This window comes from Urocitellus parryii, chromosome X, assembly GCF_045843805.1.
Source record: "Urocitellus parryii isolate mUroPar1 chromosome X, mUroPar1.hap1, whole genome shotgun sequence".
Classification (NCBI taxonomy): Eukaryota; Metazoa; Chordata; class Mammalia; order Rodentia; family Sciuridae; genus Urocitellus; species Urocitellus parryii.
The window spans coordinates 17,966,984-17,988,674 of record NC_135547.1 but is presented as its reverse complement, the minus strand read 5'-3'; the positions used below and the strand labels follow the sequence as shown (position 1 = coordinate 17,988,674).

Below are 21,691 nucleotides of genomic sequence, written 5' to 3'. Positions count from 1 at the left end.
ATTAGTTCCCTATTAAACACTGTCCAATAACTTGAACCTCTACCCCTTGACTCCCTCTAATCCAATCATGGTTATATAAATTTGCATTCATGTAAATTTTTATTAACAGTCTTACAAACACTTATATTTTCCCTGAGCTTTTATATATATAAGTATAATAATTGAATTGCCCATTTATTATAATGAATATGCTTTTATTTCTAAAAGCCAAAAATACTTTAGAGTATTGTACAGCATCTGGAGAGTAGGAGCAGATATGCTCTCATTGAGAATATTATTATTCTCAATATACTAATAATATTCTGTAGAATAATAATCAGTAACATGGTAAAGGAAGATTCAGTACAGGAATTAGAAGGCTGTAACTAAAACTTACATAGTTTGATCTTTTTGGGTTTTATTCATATAACATATTTATTGAACACATTAGCACTAACCATTCTACATCAAAGAATAAGAGGAACAAACCCCTGTGTCCAAGGAATTGACACTCCAGTGGGAGAGATAGATAACAAACATTTCAATAAATAAATTCAAATATTAAATCTGGTAGAGAAAAAGATGTTGAAACATAGCAAGGCAAGAGAGAAAGGAGTGACCGAGGCCTGGGGGATCAGAAAGGAGGTTCTTTAGACAGAATGATAAGGAAAAATTATTTTAGTAAGTGGCAGTTGGGATGGGATATAGTTTGATCTTAAGATGAATTAACACTTAGTTCTTATACTCTCTTGAACACTAAATGCATTATTTTATATAAAGAAGGTCCTTAATAAAATATTTGTAGTGAATGAAAAATATTGTAGTGAATGAAACATCTATTAGTGGTAGAAATTCTTTTAAAATTGCTGGGAAATGCAGTTCTAAAATTTCTACATAAATTTTGTTTAATTCATTAAAGTATACACAATCAACTTGCAACATACCTAGTCAGAAATTTCTTTTGTACTTAATATTCATTTAATTACTTGATCAGTTAGTTCAATTGAAGATAACTTGCTTGCTGAATTTGTTCATTCAGTTTTCATGTGGTTGAAAAGCTAGAACAGTGCTGTTCAATAGAACTTTGCTGTAGTGACAGAAATAGTCCAAATTTGTGCTCTGTAATACTTTTGCAAGTAGTTACATATAGCTAATATGCTCTTGAAATGAAGTCAGTGTGCCTAAGAAACTGAACTTTTATTAAAATGGATGTAAAAGAATTTAAAAGCCATACAATCAAGATCATAAAACTTGGGGCTAGGGTTGTGGCTCATTTTTTTTGCAGAATACAGATTGAAAGGAAATAAATAAGGTTATAGTGATTATCATAAAACTATATGTTGTATTTATTTTGTTAAATTTGTCTGAAACAGTAGGTTGCTATATTGAATATATTATAAATCATTTCTCCTCATTTTTGAATACAATTTCAGTCTAAGGAAAAGTTTGTGTCCTCAGAACCTGCAAACTAATGCTCATTTTAAGACTGGTCCATATAAAGCTTTTGTTCATTTTTAAGCAGCTGATTTAGAAGAAAGTTTTAATGAACATGAACTGGAGCCCTCATCCCCAAAAAGTAAAAAGAAAAGTCGCAAAGGAAGACCAAGAAAAACTAATTTTAAAGGGCTGTCAGAAGATACAAGGTCCACATCTTCCCATGGAACAGATGAAATGGAAAGTAGTTCCTATGTAAGTGAAAAACTATTGGATTTTTACTTTTTGTTGCACCATGAATATTTCATTTAAACTTTTTATGTAGTTAAGGTTTATCATTTGAAATGTTAAATAAGCTTGAAATACTGATAGCATTTCTGAAGTGTGTTTTTTTTTCTTTTATATTTGCAGAGAGATAGGTCTCCACACAGAAGCAGCCCTAGTGACACCAGGCCTAAATGTGGATTTTGTCATGTAGGAGAGGAAGAAAATGAAGCAAGAGGAAAACTGCATATATTTAATGCCAAGAAAGCAGCTGCACATTATAAGTGCATGGTAAGTAAGGTTCTTTTTATGTGCCTAATTTAAGCCCAAGCTTTTGTGAAAATAATTTAGCTAATAACCAAACATGGCATATTTACCTCTAGTATTTATGTTCTAGAATTATGAATAGTAATATCTTATAATCTCAAATCTTAATAAACTTTAGATTTTTAAAAAATAGCTTTTATGTTTTACTAGAATTTGAAGTATGCTAATTATAATTATATGCAAGATAATCCATAATTATTTCACAACTGTAAGAATTTAATTTATATAAACATGTTCTCCACTATGATAAATACTGCTGTTGTTTTACTTAATATACTATATTGCAGTTATTATTTATGAGCCTGTCTTTCCCAATAAATTTTTCAATGCCTCAAAGATAAGAATAAGGTGAGGACAAATTTTTATCTTTACATCCTTAGATCCAGGCCTGACTTACAGAACACCTAAATGTGTTCAATTGTATTGAATTATTCATCCCATTATATGATTAGTTCTTTTAAAGTTATATTATTTATATCAGAAGTTCTTGACTAAAGTGCATATCAGATTTACCTGGGAAGCTTTTTCCAAATAAATGTACCTTGGACCCCTGTGGAATAGATCCCACACATGTCTTTTTTACAAAACAAACAAACAAACAAACAAAACAGGTGATTTGATCTGTATCTCTGAAATTTGTCAACTTAAACTATTTCTTAAAACTGTGGAAATGGGATGTTTTCCCCCAGAAAATGTGCCCCTCCAGTGCTAAATAAAGCATCACTGGTTCATGGGGGAAAAAAAAACTGGAAATGTAAAAAGGTTGAGACAACAGGGTGATATTGTTGAAATCTTCATTGTTTGAAGCAGGGTATTTAATCTTGTCTCCACAGTGGCAATCTTAAGTTTTTTTCAGTCTTTATTTTGGGTTGAATTTTAATCAAATATATGAATATATTAAAAATATTTGTTGTTATTTGATTATTATGGAAAAATATATTTTCACTGGAAATTAATGCAGCATATTTATTATTATCTAATCTCTTTGTTATAAGGATTCTGAATGGTAATATTCTTGCATTTTTCTTCTCTAGTTATTTTCTTCTGGTACAGTCCAGCTCACAACAACATCAAGAGCAGAATTTGGAGATTTTGATATTAAAACTGTACTTCAGGAGATTAAGCGAGGAAAAAGAATGGTCTGTGATTTTTATATTTGTGTTATGCAACATTATTCTTGACTCTGCTTTAAATTAAGAACACACCTCAAATTTACCAGTCATCAAGAAATTTAATATAAAGCAGTTCATATGTTAAAGCACAGTATATATTTGACTTTATTTGTAACATAATAAAAAATACTGATGTTACTGAAACTTACTCTTTCTATGTAACTTCATTTCTTCAAAGATTTACATGGATTAGGTTTACATTTCAGGGTATTTGAGTGCTCTTTAATAAAATAAATGAAAATATGAATGTAACCCACTTTATTAAGTTTAAACTGTTATATTGTATAATTTTGCTTAATGAAAAATTCCATAAGTTGAATATAGCATTGACACCTTACCCATGTTGTTAATACTTTTTCTTTTCTTTTTTTTTGTCTTTTGGTACCAAGGATTGAACTCAGGGGGCACTTGATCACTGAGCCACATCCCTAGCCCCATTTTTATATTTTATTTTGAGACAGGGTCTCACTGAGTTGCTTAGAGACTCACTTTTTGCTGAGGCTGGCTTTGAACTTGTGATCCTCCTGTCTCAGCCCCCTGAGCCACTGGGGTTACAGGCATGTGCCACCACACCCAGATTTTCTTTTCTTTTTAAAGAAAGGAAAAAAATTTTAGGGCTTCTGTTTAATGTACACATAAACAGTTATGTCTCTTAAAATGTTTATGGTAGCTTTAAAGCTTCCTTTATAAAATGTACTTTAGTCTCAAGGGGTTTTTTTTGGGCGGAGGACAGTACTATTGATTGAACCCAGGACCACTGAGCCACATCCCCAGCATCCTTTTTAGAAAAAAAAATTTTTTTAGTTGTAGTTGGACACGATATCTTTATTTTATTTATTTATTTTTTAATGTGGTGCTAAGGATCGAACCCAGGGCCTTGCACATGCTAGGTGAGTGCTCTACCACTGAGCCACAACCCCAGCCCTCCCCAGCCCTTTTTTATATTTTATTTACAGACAAGGTCTCACTAAGTTTCTTTAGGGCCTCACTAATTTGCCGAGGCTGGCTTTTGAACTCACGATTTTCCTGCCTCAGCCTCCTGAGCTTCTAGTATTTTAGGCGTGTGCCACTGCTCCTGGCTAGTCTATTTTTAAACATGCTGAATTACTAATAAGGAACTTTGACAAATATTGGCATCTTTATTGATCACTTACTCCTTTAAAGCTTATGCAAGTGGAATGTCAGTGGAATACAAAGTCTTTTAAGACAGCAGTTATCTCTAGAAGTGACTTAATGACGATTTTTTGTTTTGAAAATTTTTCAGACATCAAATTTACAAAGACTAGTAACACATCCAACACCTTAATTCATCATTTATCAAGGATTTGTGGCACTCATTTCACGATGCCTTTAATTCTTGTTGCTTGAAGTATTTTAAATCAGAACTCAGATTTCATATCATTTCACCTCTATCTAGTGCAGTATAAATCTCTTCACTGGACAGTTTCTTACCTAACAACAATATTGTTACACCTTCTATATAACAGCTAATTCCTTGGTGTTACTTAATACCCACTTCATACTTATATTTCCCTACCTGTCTCCAAACTGGCTGTAAGGTTGATTTATGTGAATTGGGTTTCAAAGGAAGTCCATGCTTTACATTTTGTTCTTGTCATTTCATTTTGTTATTATTTTTGCAATACTGGGGAATAAACCCAGGGGTGCTCTGTCATTGAGCATTACATCCCCAGCCCTTATTTATGTATTTATTTATTTATTTATTTGCTTTGAGGCAGGATCTCACTTAAGTTGTGGAGGCTGGCCTTGAACTTGCTATCCTCCTGCCTCAGCCTTATGAGTTACTGGGATTACAGGTGTGCACCACCATGCCTAGCTCTACATTTGGTTTTTACATATCCTTTACATAATGTACAGCACCCTCTCCTCCCTCTCTCTGTTGTTTTGGATTTTTCTTGTATGCTACTGACTTGAAGAAAATGAATTAATTGTCCTTTAGAATGTCCTACTATTTTATGTGTTTGCTTTTCATGATGCTATTTATCTCTCTAGCCTCCATATTTCCATTTAAAGTGGGAGATGCATGCAAAGCTTGATTAGATTCATTTTCATCTTTTTTGGGGGGTGAGATCATCCACATCCTACCTATCATATCAGATAGGTCATAATGACTGACTCTTGGTTTCAGGTGGTAAATCTGATCCCTCTACTGTGAAGGTACCCTTCATTCTTTCATGTAATGGTTTCAGACAATTATCATCTTTGTCTTACTCTATTAGAATTGACCCTTTCTTTGTGGAGTTTCTTTTGAGGTATGAAGATTGTTGTTATCTGTTCCATTTAGATTCAGTTCAGTTTAGTAATAAAGAGAACTCACAGTACTAAAAAGAAATAAGGGAAAATCATGCAGCAATGTCGTGTCATTAAAAAATCCAAATAAGTGAATAGGACAACCGTTCAATTCACTTACTGTTTTCTTCTGTACTGTTGAAGGTTAGGGTAAATACTAAAGGATTTTCCCATGTGTGCTCCAAAGGAAATTAGTCCATCATGATACCTCCTTACTGCTCTGAAAGTAAAAAGGCATCTAGAGTTCAGTAAATTTGAAAACTATCTACTATATACCCCTTCCTGGAGAAAAGGCTGTGAGAAGTTCTGCAATAAAGTGATCTGCTTAACCCACTGTTTCTCAAACTTATTTGACTATGAAATTCTTTTTGCAACAGGCACTTTCAATCTCAGAACATTCTTTAGGTGAGGCTGATCAAGGCCAAAGTCAGGAGTTTTGGAAAAGATTTCAGCCCCTTAATTTCTGCCCTTTTGTCTACTTGGTGATGATCTCTCTCTGAAGGGATTGCTTTCCTGTTTCCTCATTCTTCCCCCAATTAAAATAGGAAAGGATCTGATCTCAAGGAGGAAAAGAAGTCAGACCACTGAAATACATCATCTTTTTGTGTTTGGTATCAAGGATTGTCATAAGACACATGGGAGGTGTCAGTTCTCCCATAGTTGGTATAGTTTTTCTGACAAGCTGGAAGTTTTTAATTGTTAAATAACATAAACATCAGGGTATGACTTAATTAGAAGGTTTAAGTTGCCACATATTATACTTTGTTTTTTTTGTTTGTTTGAGACAGGGTCTCCTGGGGCTCAAGTGATCCTCCCACCTCAGCCTCCTGCATAGCAGAGACTAGAAGTGTGCACCATTGCACCTGGCTGTAACATTATTTTAATTATGTATTATAAGTACAGTGTACTCTCTTTTGATAGAATATTGCTGCTGTTTTCTTTATAAACTGGAATAGTTGGCTGAAATATGACTAAAATAGAATAAATAAGATTGCCTAAACTTTGGAATTCTGCTTACGATCATTCTTTCTCTTTCTTTTAAACAGAAATGTACACTTTGTAGTCAGCCCGGTGCTACTATTGGATGTGAAATAAAAGCCTGTGTTAAGACCTACCATTACCACTGTGGAGTACAAGACAAAGCTAAATACATTGAAAATATGTCACGAGGAATTTACAAGTAAGAAAGCAACATTTGTCCATTTTCCTAAACATGTCAGTAAGTAACTCACTTAAGTAGGTTACCAGTTACCTCTTTGGTGGCATTTAGTCAAATATAGAATACTGAGCCTATTATATAGGGAATCAGAATTGTGATTGGCTTTTCCTGTGACTATATATCCCTGAATTAGCATTCATTCATTCATCCAGTATTATGCTTACTCTGTGGCAAGCATTGTGCTAGGAGCTGGGTATACAATAGTGATCAAGACAGACACAGACTGCGTCCTTTTAAAGGATACAGTCAGATAATTGGGAGCACCCTATTTTTACATGACCAGACAATAAATACACAATTACAAACTACATAAGCACTCTAAAGTTACAAAGTGCTATGAGAACATATGACAAGAGAGCTAACATAGCCTGTAGTAGGGAATGTTTAAGAATTTTCTGAAGGAATCAGCACTTGAGCTGAGATAAGAAGGATAAAGGTGAAGATGGGGAGGCATTCTAGGCAGAGAGAAAAGCAAGTGTGCAAGACTTTCGGGTGGGAAAGGAGCCAAGGAAAGATGGGGAGATGAGTTAGAAGGCTATAGCCGATGATCCAGGTGATAATTGTTGGTAACTTTGACTAGGATATAGTTGAAGATAGAAGTCAAAAGATTGTCTTGGAAAAATGATGAATGAATATGGTGTTGGGGTGTAGTTCAGTGAAATAGCATGTACAAGACCCTGAGTTCACTCCCCAGCATAGCAAGGGAAGAAAAGTAGGATTTGGAGATTTGGGACTGCAATAATACTTACTTTTTTAATGAATCTTCCACTGTGGGCTAGTGGCATCTATAATGATTTCATTTGTTTAGTCAAATGTAGAATAATTTGATAGGGATACCTGAAATTTAATTTGCCTTTGAGAGTTGTAAAGCACTTCTGTATTCTCACATGCCTAATATGCTGTAAACCAATAACTTCAGGGTCTGGTACTATGTGTAAAAAGCAGTTTACTCAAGCAGTCATCAAATCATTTGGGTTGCCTTCATAAGTTGCTGATGCCATATTATAAAATTGACCAAATTTTGTTAGGGCATAAATATTTTCAAAGGAGTTCCATTAAGCCTTTAAGAAACAGATAATATCAATGTTATTTGAAAAGAACTAACACATAACAAGAGATGGGAAATTTCTTGGCTCATTCTATAAAGCATGCTTAACTGTGATACCAGACCTGACCTAACAAAGATACATTAAAAGAACAAACTGGAGACCAATCTTACTTTTATAAATATATATATATATATATATATACAAAAATCTAAATAAAATATTAGTAAATTGAGTGCAGCTCTATCTACAAATTTAAAAGATGTTCAAAATTAGGACATATGTTAATGTGATCTATTATAACTAAGGGTAAAAAAAAAATCCTGTACCTTCCCAATAGATGGTGAAAAGACATTTTATAACATTCAATATCAATTTATGATTTCTTTTTGGTATTAGGTATTAAACCCCGGGGCGTATGTAACCAATGAGCCACATCCCCAGCGTTTTTTTTTTTTTTTTTTTTTTTTTTTTTTTAGTTTTATTTAGAGACAACTCTTGGTGAGTTGCTTAGGGCCTCACTAAGTTGCTGACACTGGCTTTGAACTCATGATCCTCCTGCTTCAGCCTCCCAAGCTGCTGGGATTACAGGCATGTACCACTGTGCCCAGCCCAATGTTTTGAATTTTAAAGTAACATAAAAAGAGTGCTCTTGGTAAGCTAGGAATATTAATAGGGTGAATAGGAGAAAATAACAAATAATTTAGAATTGAAATAAGGAGCAATGGTCCTTATCCAGGGGTGATCCTCAGAATCACCTGGGGTGGATGGGGATCATGATTGGGCCCCACCCCACAGAAATTTAAGTTCATTAGGTCTGTGTTGAGGCACAAACCCTTTATTTTATGACTTTTCAGGTGATTCTTATGTTCATCTCTAACAGAACCATTAGACTAAATGCACTATTTTTTTCTTTTTTTGGGGGGAGGTACCAGGGATTGAACTCAGGGGCACCCAACTACTGAGCCACATCCCCAGTCCTATTTTGTATTTTATTTAGAGACAGGGTCTCTGCCATAGTCTGGCTGGGCACAAATAACCGAGCCGCCACAGCTCAACAGGTCTCACTGAGTTGCTTAGCACCTTGCTTTTTGCTGAGGCTGGCTTTGAACTTGCAATCTTCCTGTCTCAGCCTCCTGAGCCACTGGGATTACAGGCATGTGCCACAGCACCCAAACTAAATGCACTTTTATTGAGATTAGGAGGAAGACAAAGGAATCAACTACCACCATTACTTTCAACATTCTTCTCAAGGGTTAAGCTAATGTAACAACAAAGGGAAAAAGGACTGTAGGTGTAGCTTAGTGGTAGAGTATTTGCCTAGCATTTAAGAGGCTCTGGGTTTGGTCCCTAGCAAAGCAAAAAAGAAAAATGTATAATAAATGGTCTGGGGTTGTGGCTCAGCGGAAGTGTGCTTGCCTTGCACGTGCAAGACCCTAGGTTCGATCCTCAGCACTACATAAAAATAAATAAGTGAAATAAAGGTTTTGTGTCCAACAACAACTAAAAATAAATATTTTTAAAAATGTATAATAAATAAAATGATCAGTGTCAATTATTGATGTATATCAAGAAAATCCAAAGGAATTAATTCTGAACTTATTAAAATTAATAAGGCTGCACAATATGAAATGACTTTAAAAAAAATTCCAGTTAGAAAATGCAAAGGAAAAATGTTCATCATCCATAGACACAAATTAAAGGTGAATCTTTTCCTTCTTTTTTTTTTTTTTTCAGTACTGGGAATTGAACCCAGGACTTCATGCATGCTAGGCAGGTACTCTACCACTGAGCTTTTGTATTTTGAGACAGGATCTCCCTAAATTGCCCAGTGTGGCCTGGAACTTGCTATCCTCCTGCTTCCACTGCCTAAGTAACTGAGATCACAGATGTGCACCACTGCACCCAGCTTAACCTTTTCCATCTATAAAGAAAAAAGGACTCAGACAAAATATATTATGCTTCTTGACAGAATAGCATTGAAAATTATCTATTCTCACCAAATCAATCTATTATTTAATATAATTTTAAACCAAATCCAAAATTTTTGACCATTTTATTTAGAAGAATAAGTGTGATATAATTTTCTACTTGTAATGATTAGGTTTACTTTATGTAATGGGAAAAATATCAGCTTCAACAAGGTAGTTGTTTCTTACCTCAGGTGGGCAGAGAAAAGAAGTCTAGATGTTGGGGAGCAGTTTATCCGTGTCATCAGGGACCCAGGTTACGTATCTATCATCTTTCTGCTTATTCATCCTTAGAACATCCTTCCACATATGTGTGTATATATTTTTGTACGCACAAGAAGATCTCTAGAATACATTCAGCAAAATTAATGGTTACTATCTACCATTAATTGCAAAGGGATGGAGGAAAAGAGACAGTTTTACATTTCCCATTGTCTGATTCTATGGTTTATGATGAACTGTGTACTGTTATTTAAGTAGCCATTTTTTATTTTTGAGTACCCAGGATTGAACCCAGGGGGCGCTTAACCACTGAGCCACATCCCCTACCCTATTCATTTTTAATTTTGAGACAGGGTCTCACTAAGTTGCCGAGGCTCACTTTGACCTTGTGATCCTCCTGCCTCAGCCTCTTAAGCCGCTGGGATTACAGACATGTGCCACTGTGCCTGGCAGCCATTAACATTTTAAAAGAACAAGCCCATTTTATACATCTAAAATCTAGTATGTGAAGAATTACTGCATTTACATTTTTATTTTATTTAGCTATTTTTATTATAATTATCTATTTTCATTTTGGAAAAAGTAGAGAATTAGGTAAGAAAAACGAGTTAATTAATTCTACTACCCAGAGCTAACAATTTTTAAATTTTTTTGGAATATTTTCTTCTTGATGTTTGTGTGATTGTGTAAATGTGTATATTTATAAAAAGATTCTTATATATACTGATTCATGATCTGTTTTCCAATTACTATACTGAGACGACTTTTTTCTGTGACATTAAACAGTTTTATATGTATTTTAATGGTTACATAGTATTCTATCCTGTGGATATGTCAGTTAGTTTCATTGTTTCCATTCTTGGATATTTAGAGGTCTTTTCTTTTCCCTTCTTTTCTCTTCTCTTCCTTTATTCTTTTGCACTTTTTGACTATTAGAAAACCTAGTTTGAGTACTGGGGGTGTGGCTCAGTGATAGAGCGCTTACCTAGCATGTGTGAGGCCCTGAGTTCAATCCTCAGCACTACATAAAAATAAATAAATAAATAAAGGCATTGTGTACAACTACAAAATAAATATTTAAAAAGAAAAAGAATACCTTATTTCAGTGTCCATTTCTAAGCAAAATTATTTGCACAAAGATCCATAGTGATTTGAAATGCTCTTTCTTTTTCACATTAAAATATATTTTTTGGGCTGGGGTTGTGGCTCAGCAATAGTAAACTCACCTAGCATGTGTGGGGCCCTGAGTTTGATCATCAGCACCACATAAAAATAAATAAAATAAATGTAACCAATTAAAAAATAAAATTTAAAAAAATGTTTCTCCAATCTGCTTTCAACATGGGTTGCAGACAGAGACCTTTCAGTTCAAGTGAGAATCTATATGCAAGTAGTTTGAGGAGAGAGGAATGGGCAAATAGGAAGAAATGCAGAGGGATATTTCTGTATAAAATGGCTTCCTTTTAAATATGGCTTTCCTTCCTTTACCAACCCTTTCTGGATTCTGACAATATATTCATATTAAAAAGGCAAGGGAGGAGTATGTTTGTTGTCTTCATTGTCTTTAAAATGATTTAATATGAATTTTTTAAAATGTCAGTTTCCAACCATAAAATAGTGAGTTCTGTGACAGCAGGGATCTTGTTTGACCAACTGACACCTGTGACCTTGGTGCCTAGACTGGTAAAATAACTTAAGCAACTATGGAAAATATTCTGTAAATGGAAAATCATTCCATAAAAAGATTAAAAATTTTCCGACAACAAGGGACTTGTTAATTTTAGATGAAACCTTTCTATTCAAAAGATTTTTCAAATGTACACCAAAATAGAATGGTATGACAATTTTCTCTATCAGCAGTTACCAGGTTATTACCAGTTGTTTCATCTATTGTTTTTTTCTTGAAGTATGTTAAAGCAGAATCCCAGCTCTCTTGTTCTTATCTCTACATACTTTAGTATGCATCTCTTACAAATATGGGTATATCTTACAAAATCAGTGTTCCATTATCACATATTATAAAATGAACAATTCCTTATTAGTATTTTCTCATACCTAGTCCATTTCCACGTTTCCCTACTTGTCTCGCAAGTGTCTTTTTAGATTTGATTTGCTCAACTATTCAATACATCAAGGTCCATCCACTGCATTTGACCTGTCTGCTAAATCTATCTTAAAATAGAACTATCCCTAACTACTCACATTTTTTCCATCTTCTTGAAGAACCCTAATAAGTTATCCTGTGAAAGTCCCACATTGTAGATGTCTGCTTGCTATTTCATGTTGTCTTTAACTTATTTCTCCAACCTTTCCCTCCATATTTTGTGTAAACAATAAGCTGGTTCAAAGGCTTAATATGATTCAGGTTATAATTTAGGCAAGATGCATCATAGGGATACTGTATAAGGAATCTAACTCTTGCCATTTGAACTTGTGAAATACAAGACGTAATTTCCAGTGTGCATCATTTGAAGAGTAAAAATTCTCCATAGCTCTTTGAAAGTTATTGAAAATGTTTTAAGACTCAAAAATGAGAAAAACTGGATTGAAGTAATTTGTTAATATTGTACTCCCAACCCAACTTTTGGCTTTTATTCTACTCAAATATTAGACCTACTTTAGATCATCTATTTGACATGTGAATTTCTATATAATCTTTTATCCATTATTGACCACAAGAGGGCATCCAGTGAACATTTTCTAACCATTGTTCCATCGTCATATTGTGTGTAATTCACCTAAAACTGAGCTCAAATCAGCCCACCTTTCTCTGATTCTACAAAATCATTTATATTGCTATTTTTATTAAAAACTTAAATGAATTTCAGGTTGGGAATGTATGTAGCTCAGTGATAGAGGGCTTACCTAGTGTATATGAGGGCCTGGGTTCAGTCCCCAGCACTGCAAAAATAAATAAATAAATAGATAGATAGATAGATAGATAAATAAATAGATACATAAATTAAAAAAATCAATTTTAAGGGGCTGGGGCTATGGCTCAGTGGTAGCATATTTGCCTGGCATGTGTGATGCACTGGGTTCGATTCTCAGCACCACATATAAATAAATAAAATAAAGGTCTATCTACAATTTATATATATATATATATATATATATATATATATATATATATATTTAAGAAAATAAAATAAATTTCAAATACATAGCATATTATATCCAAGTAAAAGGTTGTTGAAACAGCATGATACCAAAGAATCACTCAAAAGATTTTCAGTGGAGAAATCTGGCCTTCACCACCACCTTAACCAAATGATCAAGCATCAGCATCACTAATAGCAGAAGGTTTGAAATTACATGCCTCCTGCAGTATGCAGGATCACCTAAAAAGTGTCTTGACTGAAAAACAAAAGTTAAACCTAAAGCTAATCAAACCCTTAGACATTCTTCCCATTTAATATGAAATATAGGGTGAGAGAACTAAATAAAACAGTAAAATCACAGTGTGATGAAGTTGACAAGCAGGCTGGTCTGATTCTGTCCAGAAAAGTCAATGTTGTGAGACAAAAAGAAGTTGGAGGGACCAGACTAGAATGAGAGAAACATAGCCTAATTCAATGCAGGAAAACTATTGGATGATTCATGAAGGTATTCTAGTATAGGCTTGGACACCAGTGATGAAAAGACATTTGAAGATTTTGAGAAAAATTGTTTCATTAAATGTGAACAGAAAGTATCAGTTCATATAGAATATATTTCTTGATATGTGACTGCAAATTATGGATATGAAACAAATTCATAGAATTTGATTATTCCTTATATATACACCCAAAAGGTATATTTTTAAGTTGGCCAAACACCTTGCTTTTAATCTGATTGGCCAGAATGAGGAATTGCCTTATGATAACTGTCATCATAAACTAGAGGTTTTGAGATAAATTTGTTATGTCAATAATATTGTGTTTTCCTACCTTGCAGATAGAAATGGACCTGTAAACAATGGTAGGGCATTTTTAATTGGAATGAAGAAATTCATATTTTATATGGGCTCAGACTTTATCTGCTAAATATGATATGAGTGTATTCTCATTGAAAATGACAAAGAATTTTGAGATTTTTGTTTTTCCTCATTGTAGACTGTATTGTAAAAATCATAGTGGAAATGATGAGAGAGATGAAGAAGATGAGGAACGAGAGAGTAAAAGCCGGGGAAAAGTAGAAATTGATCAGCAACAACTAACTCAGCAGCAACTTAATGGAAACTAGGTATGAATGTTAATTATATGGGATCTGTTGTCAGGATACAATACACACTTGATAAATAAATACACAAGTAATGGTATGCAGTAAGATATTTTAATCCTATTATGTTTAGTTAAGAGCATGTTACTGGAATGCTGAGGATTGTGTAGGCTTGCATAGTTGTTGTTTTTCTTTTTTTTAACTAGCCAATTTTGTAACCATAAAAACAAGCTATCTACTTTATCAATAAATATAGTTATAATGTCAAATTAGTAAAATATTCTCACTCCTCAATAACATTATGTTGATTGTATTCCCCTCAAGCATCATATTTTACATATTTTTATCATCTTTTAAACAGGTTCATGGGACAGAGTTAGAAAACTGGGAATGAATAAGACATCCATAACTACTATTCTTTTTTCACTGTTTTCTAAAATTAAAAAGGGTTTGTAACTTTTTACTGCCCAACTATTAGATCTTTCATTGAACTGCCTAAAAACATCTTGTTTGTAAATGAGCCTTCACTAGACGGCGAGTTTGACATGTTGGTATTACGTAGCTGTAGTTTGCAGTTTCTGGGAAGCAATTGAAATACTATTAACCCTGTGTATAGTGTCAACAGTTAAAGCAGACATTGAAATGAAGTAAGCTATATTTCTGGACTGAACAAAGTTCTACTGTTTAGAGTGTTTAAGTTTGTTTAGTGGATTCATGCTCAAGGGAAACTATAAGCAAATTTTACTTTACAATGCAAACATGCCGCTGGTGGCAACACATGGTAATTTGTGGATTTTTTTTTTCACACTCAAGTAATGGAGGCTAGAAATGAAGAGAACCTTCTTTTTCTCTTGGCTTTGACAGCACATGCTAAAAATCTCTTCCAAGAAGTGTGCTGAAGCTTTTCATTTGGTTCCTGTTAACGTTGTTCTCACTGACCAGCATGGACTCGGGCAACTGGTGATTATAAGCTATGAGCTCCAGTGCTTATGCCAAAATTCTCTCGACAATACACTGCTTGTCTTTCCATGTCATACAAAGAGCTTCTGGCAAAATGATTGAATCCTTTCACGTTTAAACTAATATTTGGCAACAGCAAATTAAACCTCTTTCTGATTAAGGGGTTACTACTTGCTAAGGACTTTAGACACCATGTCTGAAACCCATTCCTCCCAAGTGCCCTGTTGTGTGAACACTTCACATATTGGCCCAAAGTATGTAAGGAGGTCTCGTGTGTTATAGGAGTAAAAAACAGTCTTTGCAGAAAACAGTATTTATTTTTAATTTTGTGACCACTATTTTAGAAACTTTATTTAATATTTGTAATGTTTTCAGTCATTGCTTTTGTTATCTATTAAATAGGCTTTGGGGCCCTGCTTTTTTTCTGGCAGGGCTCAGTGTTGTTTTATTCATCATCACAATTGTTGATGAAAGCCTAAGAACCCACCCAGCTTTTTAGAAAGGATTTTTACACTGGCATTTCCAGCTAGTGATATTTTCTTCCACTTCTCTGCTGAAGCACATTTATATGTTTCTTTATGGCAAAACCAAAAACAACAACAACAACAAAAAAAACTTTAGTTGTGGTCTGCCTGATATTACCATAGCACCTCAATACCAAGGGTAGGATTCTGATTTCTGAATTATTAGTTAACCTACCACAGTAAAGCAGATTTGCAAATAAGAAACAACATGCTAACTTGACTATACATTGAGATATTCTGCAGCTGATAGATTTAAAAATGTAACAGGTGGAAAATTACACTGTGCTTAATGACTGAATTTTTTAACTGCTAGTCCCTTAAGATCATGTTTGTCAAGTGTGTATTTACACATTTCCTTAAATCAAGGGACTCTATGCGTGCTTTATTTTAACCATCTTTATTGTTATTTTTAGAAGGAAACTAGCTTTAGTAGTGGATTGCCCTCCATGTTTTCTCTTTTTGCTCTTAATCTGTCATCATGTGTATGTGATTAATTTTCAAAGTTCATCATGACTTGAAGTGCAAGGACAGATCTAAATGTTTGTTTACCAAGCTATGTGACTTTTCCCAAAGGATCTGTACTTTATTTCCTTAAAACGGCTTGAAAAACCATTATTTTTTAAATCTTTAAATCACTGTGTCTAGATCATTTTTACATTGTGTGCCATAGAACTTACCCACGGAGAAACAGAGCTCCTTCATTTTTGGACAACTACTGTAATGATGTGTTTTTTTTTAGGAAAAAATGGAAGGTGCCAGGGGTAATCATGGCCAGTCAATAATTATATAAAGGACTTCAAATACTATAGCTGTCACTTGATGGATTTGTTATGTAGTAAAATGTACAACTTTGTATGGGTTTCTTTAGCCCTTTCTCTGCCACTAGCAACCAGAATAGCACTTTACCTTTTGGTTGGCTAGATAAGTGGCTGACTACCTGTTTTTCTCACTGTGGTGTGATTGGCTAAATAATCTTTCATTAAAATTGAAATGTAAATTACAGTCACATGAAAAATCACCTTGGGTTGTAAACCTCCAATATTTTGATTCTCTATCCATGTTTTCATCACATGCTGAGTAAAAGTGCCTTACAATGTAAAAATTGTACAGTACTTATGTTCCCAAGTAGCATCATCATATTCTGGGTAGTAATTCCATTGTGGTATTAATATTTAGATAAATGGACCTCAGCAGTGTATTTACTGTACATCTCTTAAGTCTTTAACTGTAGTTTTAATAAGCATGACATTATTTGATAAGTATATGACATTTACATCATTTCCAAAAATACTGCCATTACTGTCTTTTATGTATATTTTAGCCTGAAATTTTGAAGCATCTTTTTCTTTCTTTCCTTTTTTCTTTTTGTTTTGTTTTATTTTTGTTATTGATATTAAACAGTGTAATCTTTGCAAGCGTATATTGAAGATTATTCTGGAGCATTTATTGCCTTACCAGAAATGTTAGTAAGAAATGTTCTTTAGAGTAGAAAGATAGACTTGAGTTTCTATACTTTAATAAGAGCTCTTTGTTCCTGGGGGGAGGTGGGTGGGGGGTGAATTTTACTTTCATCTCAATTTATTAAAACCCACAACTAAAATAAATTTCATTTCAAGGATCAACAGTTTTAGACTTTCAGATAGTAAATGCTCAGAAGTACATGCTACTCAAGATATTAAGAGATCTGTAGATCTACTATTGAATCAGAATCTATGTACTTGAACAAATGTGTGAATCTCAAATGTCTCAAAGCAAAAGAAAAAGTGTTCTAGAGTGTTGTTGCTTTTTTAAAAAGCACTAAAGTTAGACCAAGGTATAGTTTTGTTCTGAAAGACATTTAGGTTAATTGTAAAGATAAGGAATGCATCATGGGTCAAAAATCAAACATTCCTCTCATGTTATGTATATTTTGTTCCTGTTATATTGGCTTTATTTTCAAAATTGTAGTTTGTAGTATTAGTTTCCTTTTATTGGTATTCTTGCATATACTATTCATTCAATAAATGAGTTATGACTTTCATATTTGTATGTCTTTTTTGTGAAACATATAATGAAGTTTATTTGACACCAGGTATATTTTAAGGTGAAATGTCAGAGGGTTTAGGGATGTAGACCAGTGGTACAGCACTTAGCTAGCATGCTCAAGACCCTCAGTTCAATCCCCTGCACTATCGAGAGAGAGAGAGAGAGAGAGAGAGAGAGAGAGAGAGAGAGAGAGAACGAACGAACACCTACCTCAAAAAAACTGTTGTAGGGGAAAGAAAAGTATGGGAAGAAAAAAAGTTAATTCAAATTCACAATATAAAGGTTTTCTCCAAGAGAGAGAGAAACAGCAATTTTTTAAGCACAATACAATTGCATTACATTTTGGTTCTTCTAGTACATTTCAAGATTCAGCAGTTTTAGACTTTCAGATACTTAGTACTTAAAATACTGGAACCTAATTAGAAGATGATTTTGAAAATAAACACACCAAAACTCCTAGTATAATTTATGTGACAGATTGCAGGAGTGAAGGATTAATACCCTTGTCATAAGGGATTCTACCTCATAGGCTTACATTTACTCCCATTACCACGGGCATCACGCTGCTAGTACAGTACTCCTGTATTGAGATTGGTCATGTCCAGGTAGAAATCAGAGTTTTAATTAGTGGAATATGCTCATTCCATACATAATTCCTAACCTGCTTTCTTAATCAGAGGAGGGGAAAAAATCAAGTAACAGGTTCTGATTAATGCTGAAACATAGGATGGCAGGTTTTACTGCAAATGCTACCTAGTAGCACCTGGCACATGCATGTGTCTGTACATTTAAAATCGTTATTAAGTCACATTTTAATTACCATAATAAAAATATGGAGATGGGGTGTTATGTGATTTTCTTAAGTTAACAAACTGTTGATAGCTTGTTTATTGTTTTGTTTTTCTGGCCAGCAAATGGCCAGTCTACTTACATTCCCTCTTATATTTATGTATTAGAGTCTTCCATTATGGAGGCAAAGTACTGCTTTGTATATCAACTGATGTTATATAACAGCCTTGTCCAGATACTGAAGTATCTGGACATTGAGAATGTCAGGCAAAAATGTATTCTTGATTTTTATTCAGAAGATGAAAATTATAAAGTACTAATGACTGTAACTTATTGATGACATTTGGAAATGAGACATTTCTGCATATGGTCAATGTGCTAAAGTCAATCAATCAGACCTGGGTTCTTGTCAAAAGACAGCTGGTCCACAAACTTCTAGATTGTGTTTTTGCCCATACCTCTCCTATGGCTGTTTTTTTTTTTTTTTTTTTTTTTTAATGATGGTGGTTAGGAGACCGAGCTAACTAGGTCTACTGTGTGAATGAAAATATTCTGCTAAAGAGACATACATGGAAACAAAAATGCTGTTTGAGGGAGTAACCATTTAAATGGGACCACAAAGATTAGAAATTTAAGAAAGTGTTGGGGCTGGGGATGTGGCTCAAGCTGTAGCGCGCTCGCCTGGCATGCGTGCGGCCCGGGTTCGATCCTCAGCACCACATACCAACAAAGATGTTGTGTCCGCCAATAACTAAAAATTAAATATTAAAAAATTCTCTCTTTTGAAAAAAAAATAAGAAAGTGTTAAAGAGTGATGAGACAGAAACAGACTGTGCTATAATATGGATACTGGATGTAGAGATTTTGTCTTTGAATTTTTATAAAGTGATCTGTACATAAGAGAAAGTTGTTTCTGAGTATTTTCAAATCTCAGAACTATATGCAGGTTTTTATTTATAAAAGTAGTATATGCCACAATATGAATGAACCTTGAAGAAATGCTAAGAAGCCAGACACAAAAGATCACATATGATATTCCACTTATGAGAAATTTCCAGAGAAACAAATCCACAGAGACAGAAGGAAGATTTGTGGTTACCTGGGGCTACAGAGATGGAGGAATGAGGAGTAATTGTTAACAGGATTTCTTTGGGGATGGTAAAATGTCTGGAATTAGTTGTCAATGGTTGTACAATGTTGAGAGTATACTAAAATCCATGAATTATACACTTTTAAGAGATTGTATTTTATCTTTTATGAATTTTACCTCAATTTTTTAAAAAAACCTAATATATGGCCATTGCACAAAATAAAAAATACACAAAGGTGGGCCAGGGATGTGGCTCAGTGGTAGAGCATTTGCCTACCATGTGGGAGGCATTGGGTTCAATCCCTGGCACCACATAAAAGCAAACAAATAAAATAAAGGTATTGTGTCCATCTACAACTAAAAATATCTATAAAAATACACAAAGGTAGATAAAGCAAAATGTGAAAATATTCCCCCCTTTTTCACAAGCCTGCTACCCAGTTCTTTCACATTAATAGGATCATGCTATTAAGTTGTATACCTTGTCTTTTTTACTTGAACACATTACAAGGTGCTAGTACATCCAGATTTCTCATTCTTTTAAGCAGCACCAACTCTGTGGTGTTTCAACACATGCCTGTCTAGTTCTCACATACAACCCTATGTTCTTATGCAAGTAATTTCTTAGGTTAAATTTCTAGAAGTGGAGCTGATAAATCAAGTGTATATACAGTTAATTTTTGATAAGAATTACCATCCACAAAATTTGTACCACGTCAACAGTTCATCCATGATGATTAAGCTTGCCTGCTCCTCCGCCTCAGAAGAGTGCTTCTTAATGAAAAGAGGTATGGTGCCTTTTTTAACATACACAGTCCATAGGGTTTTGATTTTATTGTGAAACCCATATAGACCATTTCAAAGTGATGTGTGAGCTATCTTTGGGAAACCAAGCACTATCCTTCATCTGTAAAATAAATTCAGTCAAAAGGTTAGGTTTCATATGTATGATAAACAGGAGTCATCAGGCAATTATTTCCCTTCCTCTTAATTTCTGAAAAGCAAAAGATTGCTTATCACTGCCCACTGATGGCAGGTGAACCTGTTTCTCTGTGTCCAGGGTCACCTATGGCTCAGTTCAGTCCACTTGAAGGGGTCATGTACTATTTTGTTGCAGAACTTCTATGATCTTTATTTGTCATGTGATGGCTCTTATCCCCACAATTATGGCCTTGTATAACAGCTGGTCAATTCTGGGAAAAAAAGAAAAAATTCATTTGAACTTTCTGCTTTTCAACTACGTGTATGGGCCTTGCATGAATAAATTCTAAGACTAACATGAAAAATTGATTTGATGCTTTTGGCTCATTTACTAGGAATTTTTTTTCTCATGTAGCAATTTCAAGCAACAGTTGCTTATATGTCTGAAAAGAAATTACTTATAAAAATAACATGGATACTCAATTATGCTGGTCAGCCAGCATGGCAGTTTCTAAATAAAGAATAAATTGAATGTAGTCAAGGGTGAATAATGTCACATGAAAATTGTTTTTTCCTAATTCTCAAGTCACACTTGTGCTAATTAATATTTGTAACTTAGTTATTTTGAAAAGGACAAATCAGATGTATAACATTACAAAACAATTTAAATGTTTAACCAGTAACCCAACCTTTGATCATGTTTTGTTCTATTGATTCTTCATAGGTTTGATAATTAAATCTTGAAGGAAGAGCAACAAAGTAGGATGACTTCATTAGAGAACTCTTTTTGTAACTTAGAACTGCAGTAGTCATGTGAACTGCTATCATTTTCATTTCAGGAATTAGCTAGACAATTTAACACAAAGGCTTATTTTCAAATGTTCCTGATCCTTAAGCCCAATAGGATTATGTTCTATATTTAGTATTGATTTAGTATTACCAGGAAATAATAATTCTTTGAACTCTGGTCTCAAAAGATAAGTGGTTTCTGAAAAGTTTACAGATCAGAGAGCTGGAATTTTGGCATTATCCTCAAATACAACATTCTTTCTGGACATCTCTTAGAAGAGTGGTTCTTATGCATGTCAACCTATCCCATGTATCCCAGTGGCTTAGGACAGCTAGCCAGTGTGCTGGGGTTGCAAGGAGAAAATGTTAAAGAAAACATATGTTGCTCAGGAAGAAGGCTTGACAGATATTTCTTCTCCCTTGGGAAGAGGCAGGGTAGAAGACAAAGGC

The 21,691-nt window shown here is 34.0% G+C and overlaps 1 protein-coding gene across 3 annotated transcripts in view; it reads left to right on the top strand.

Annotated features, from left to right (window-relative positions):
- Phf6 (PHD finger protein 6) overlaps nucleotides 1-17,647 on the top strand; it is a 50,162-nt gene extending 32,515 nt beyond the window's left edge. Inside the window, exons 6-11 of one of the 3 annotated variants that reach the window (XM_026405622.2) lie at nucleotides 1,502-1,668; nucleotides 1,825-1,968; nucleotides 3,039-3,143; nucleotides 6,533-6,666; nucleotides 14,038-14,167; nucleotides 14,505-17,647. In XM_026405622.2, the coding sequence (XP_026261407.1) occupies nucleotides 1,502-1,668; nucleotides 1,825-1,968; nucleotides 3,039-3,143; nucleotides 6,533-6,666; nucleotides 14,038-14,167 (680 nt within the window). In that variant the 3' untranslated portion in view covers nucleotides 14,505-17,647. Of the gene's footprint in view, nucleotides 1-1,498; nucleotides 1,669-1,824; nucleotides 1,969-3,038; nucleotides 3,144-6,532; nucleotides 6,667-14,037; nucleotides 14,168-14,504 lie in introns of all 3 variants that reach the window. The other 2 variants (XM_077793818.1, XM_077793817.1) reach the window with 2 other exon arrangements.
- The last annotated feature ends 4,044 nt before the right edge of the window (nucleotides 17,648-21,691 follow it).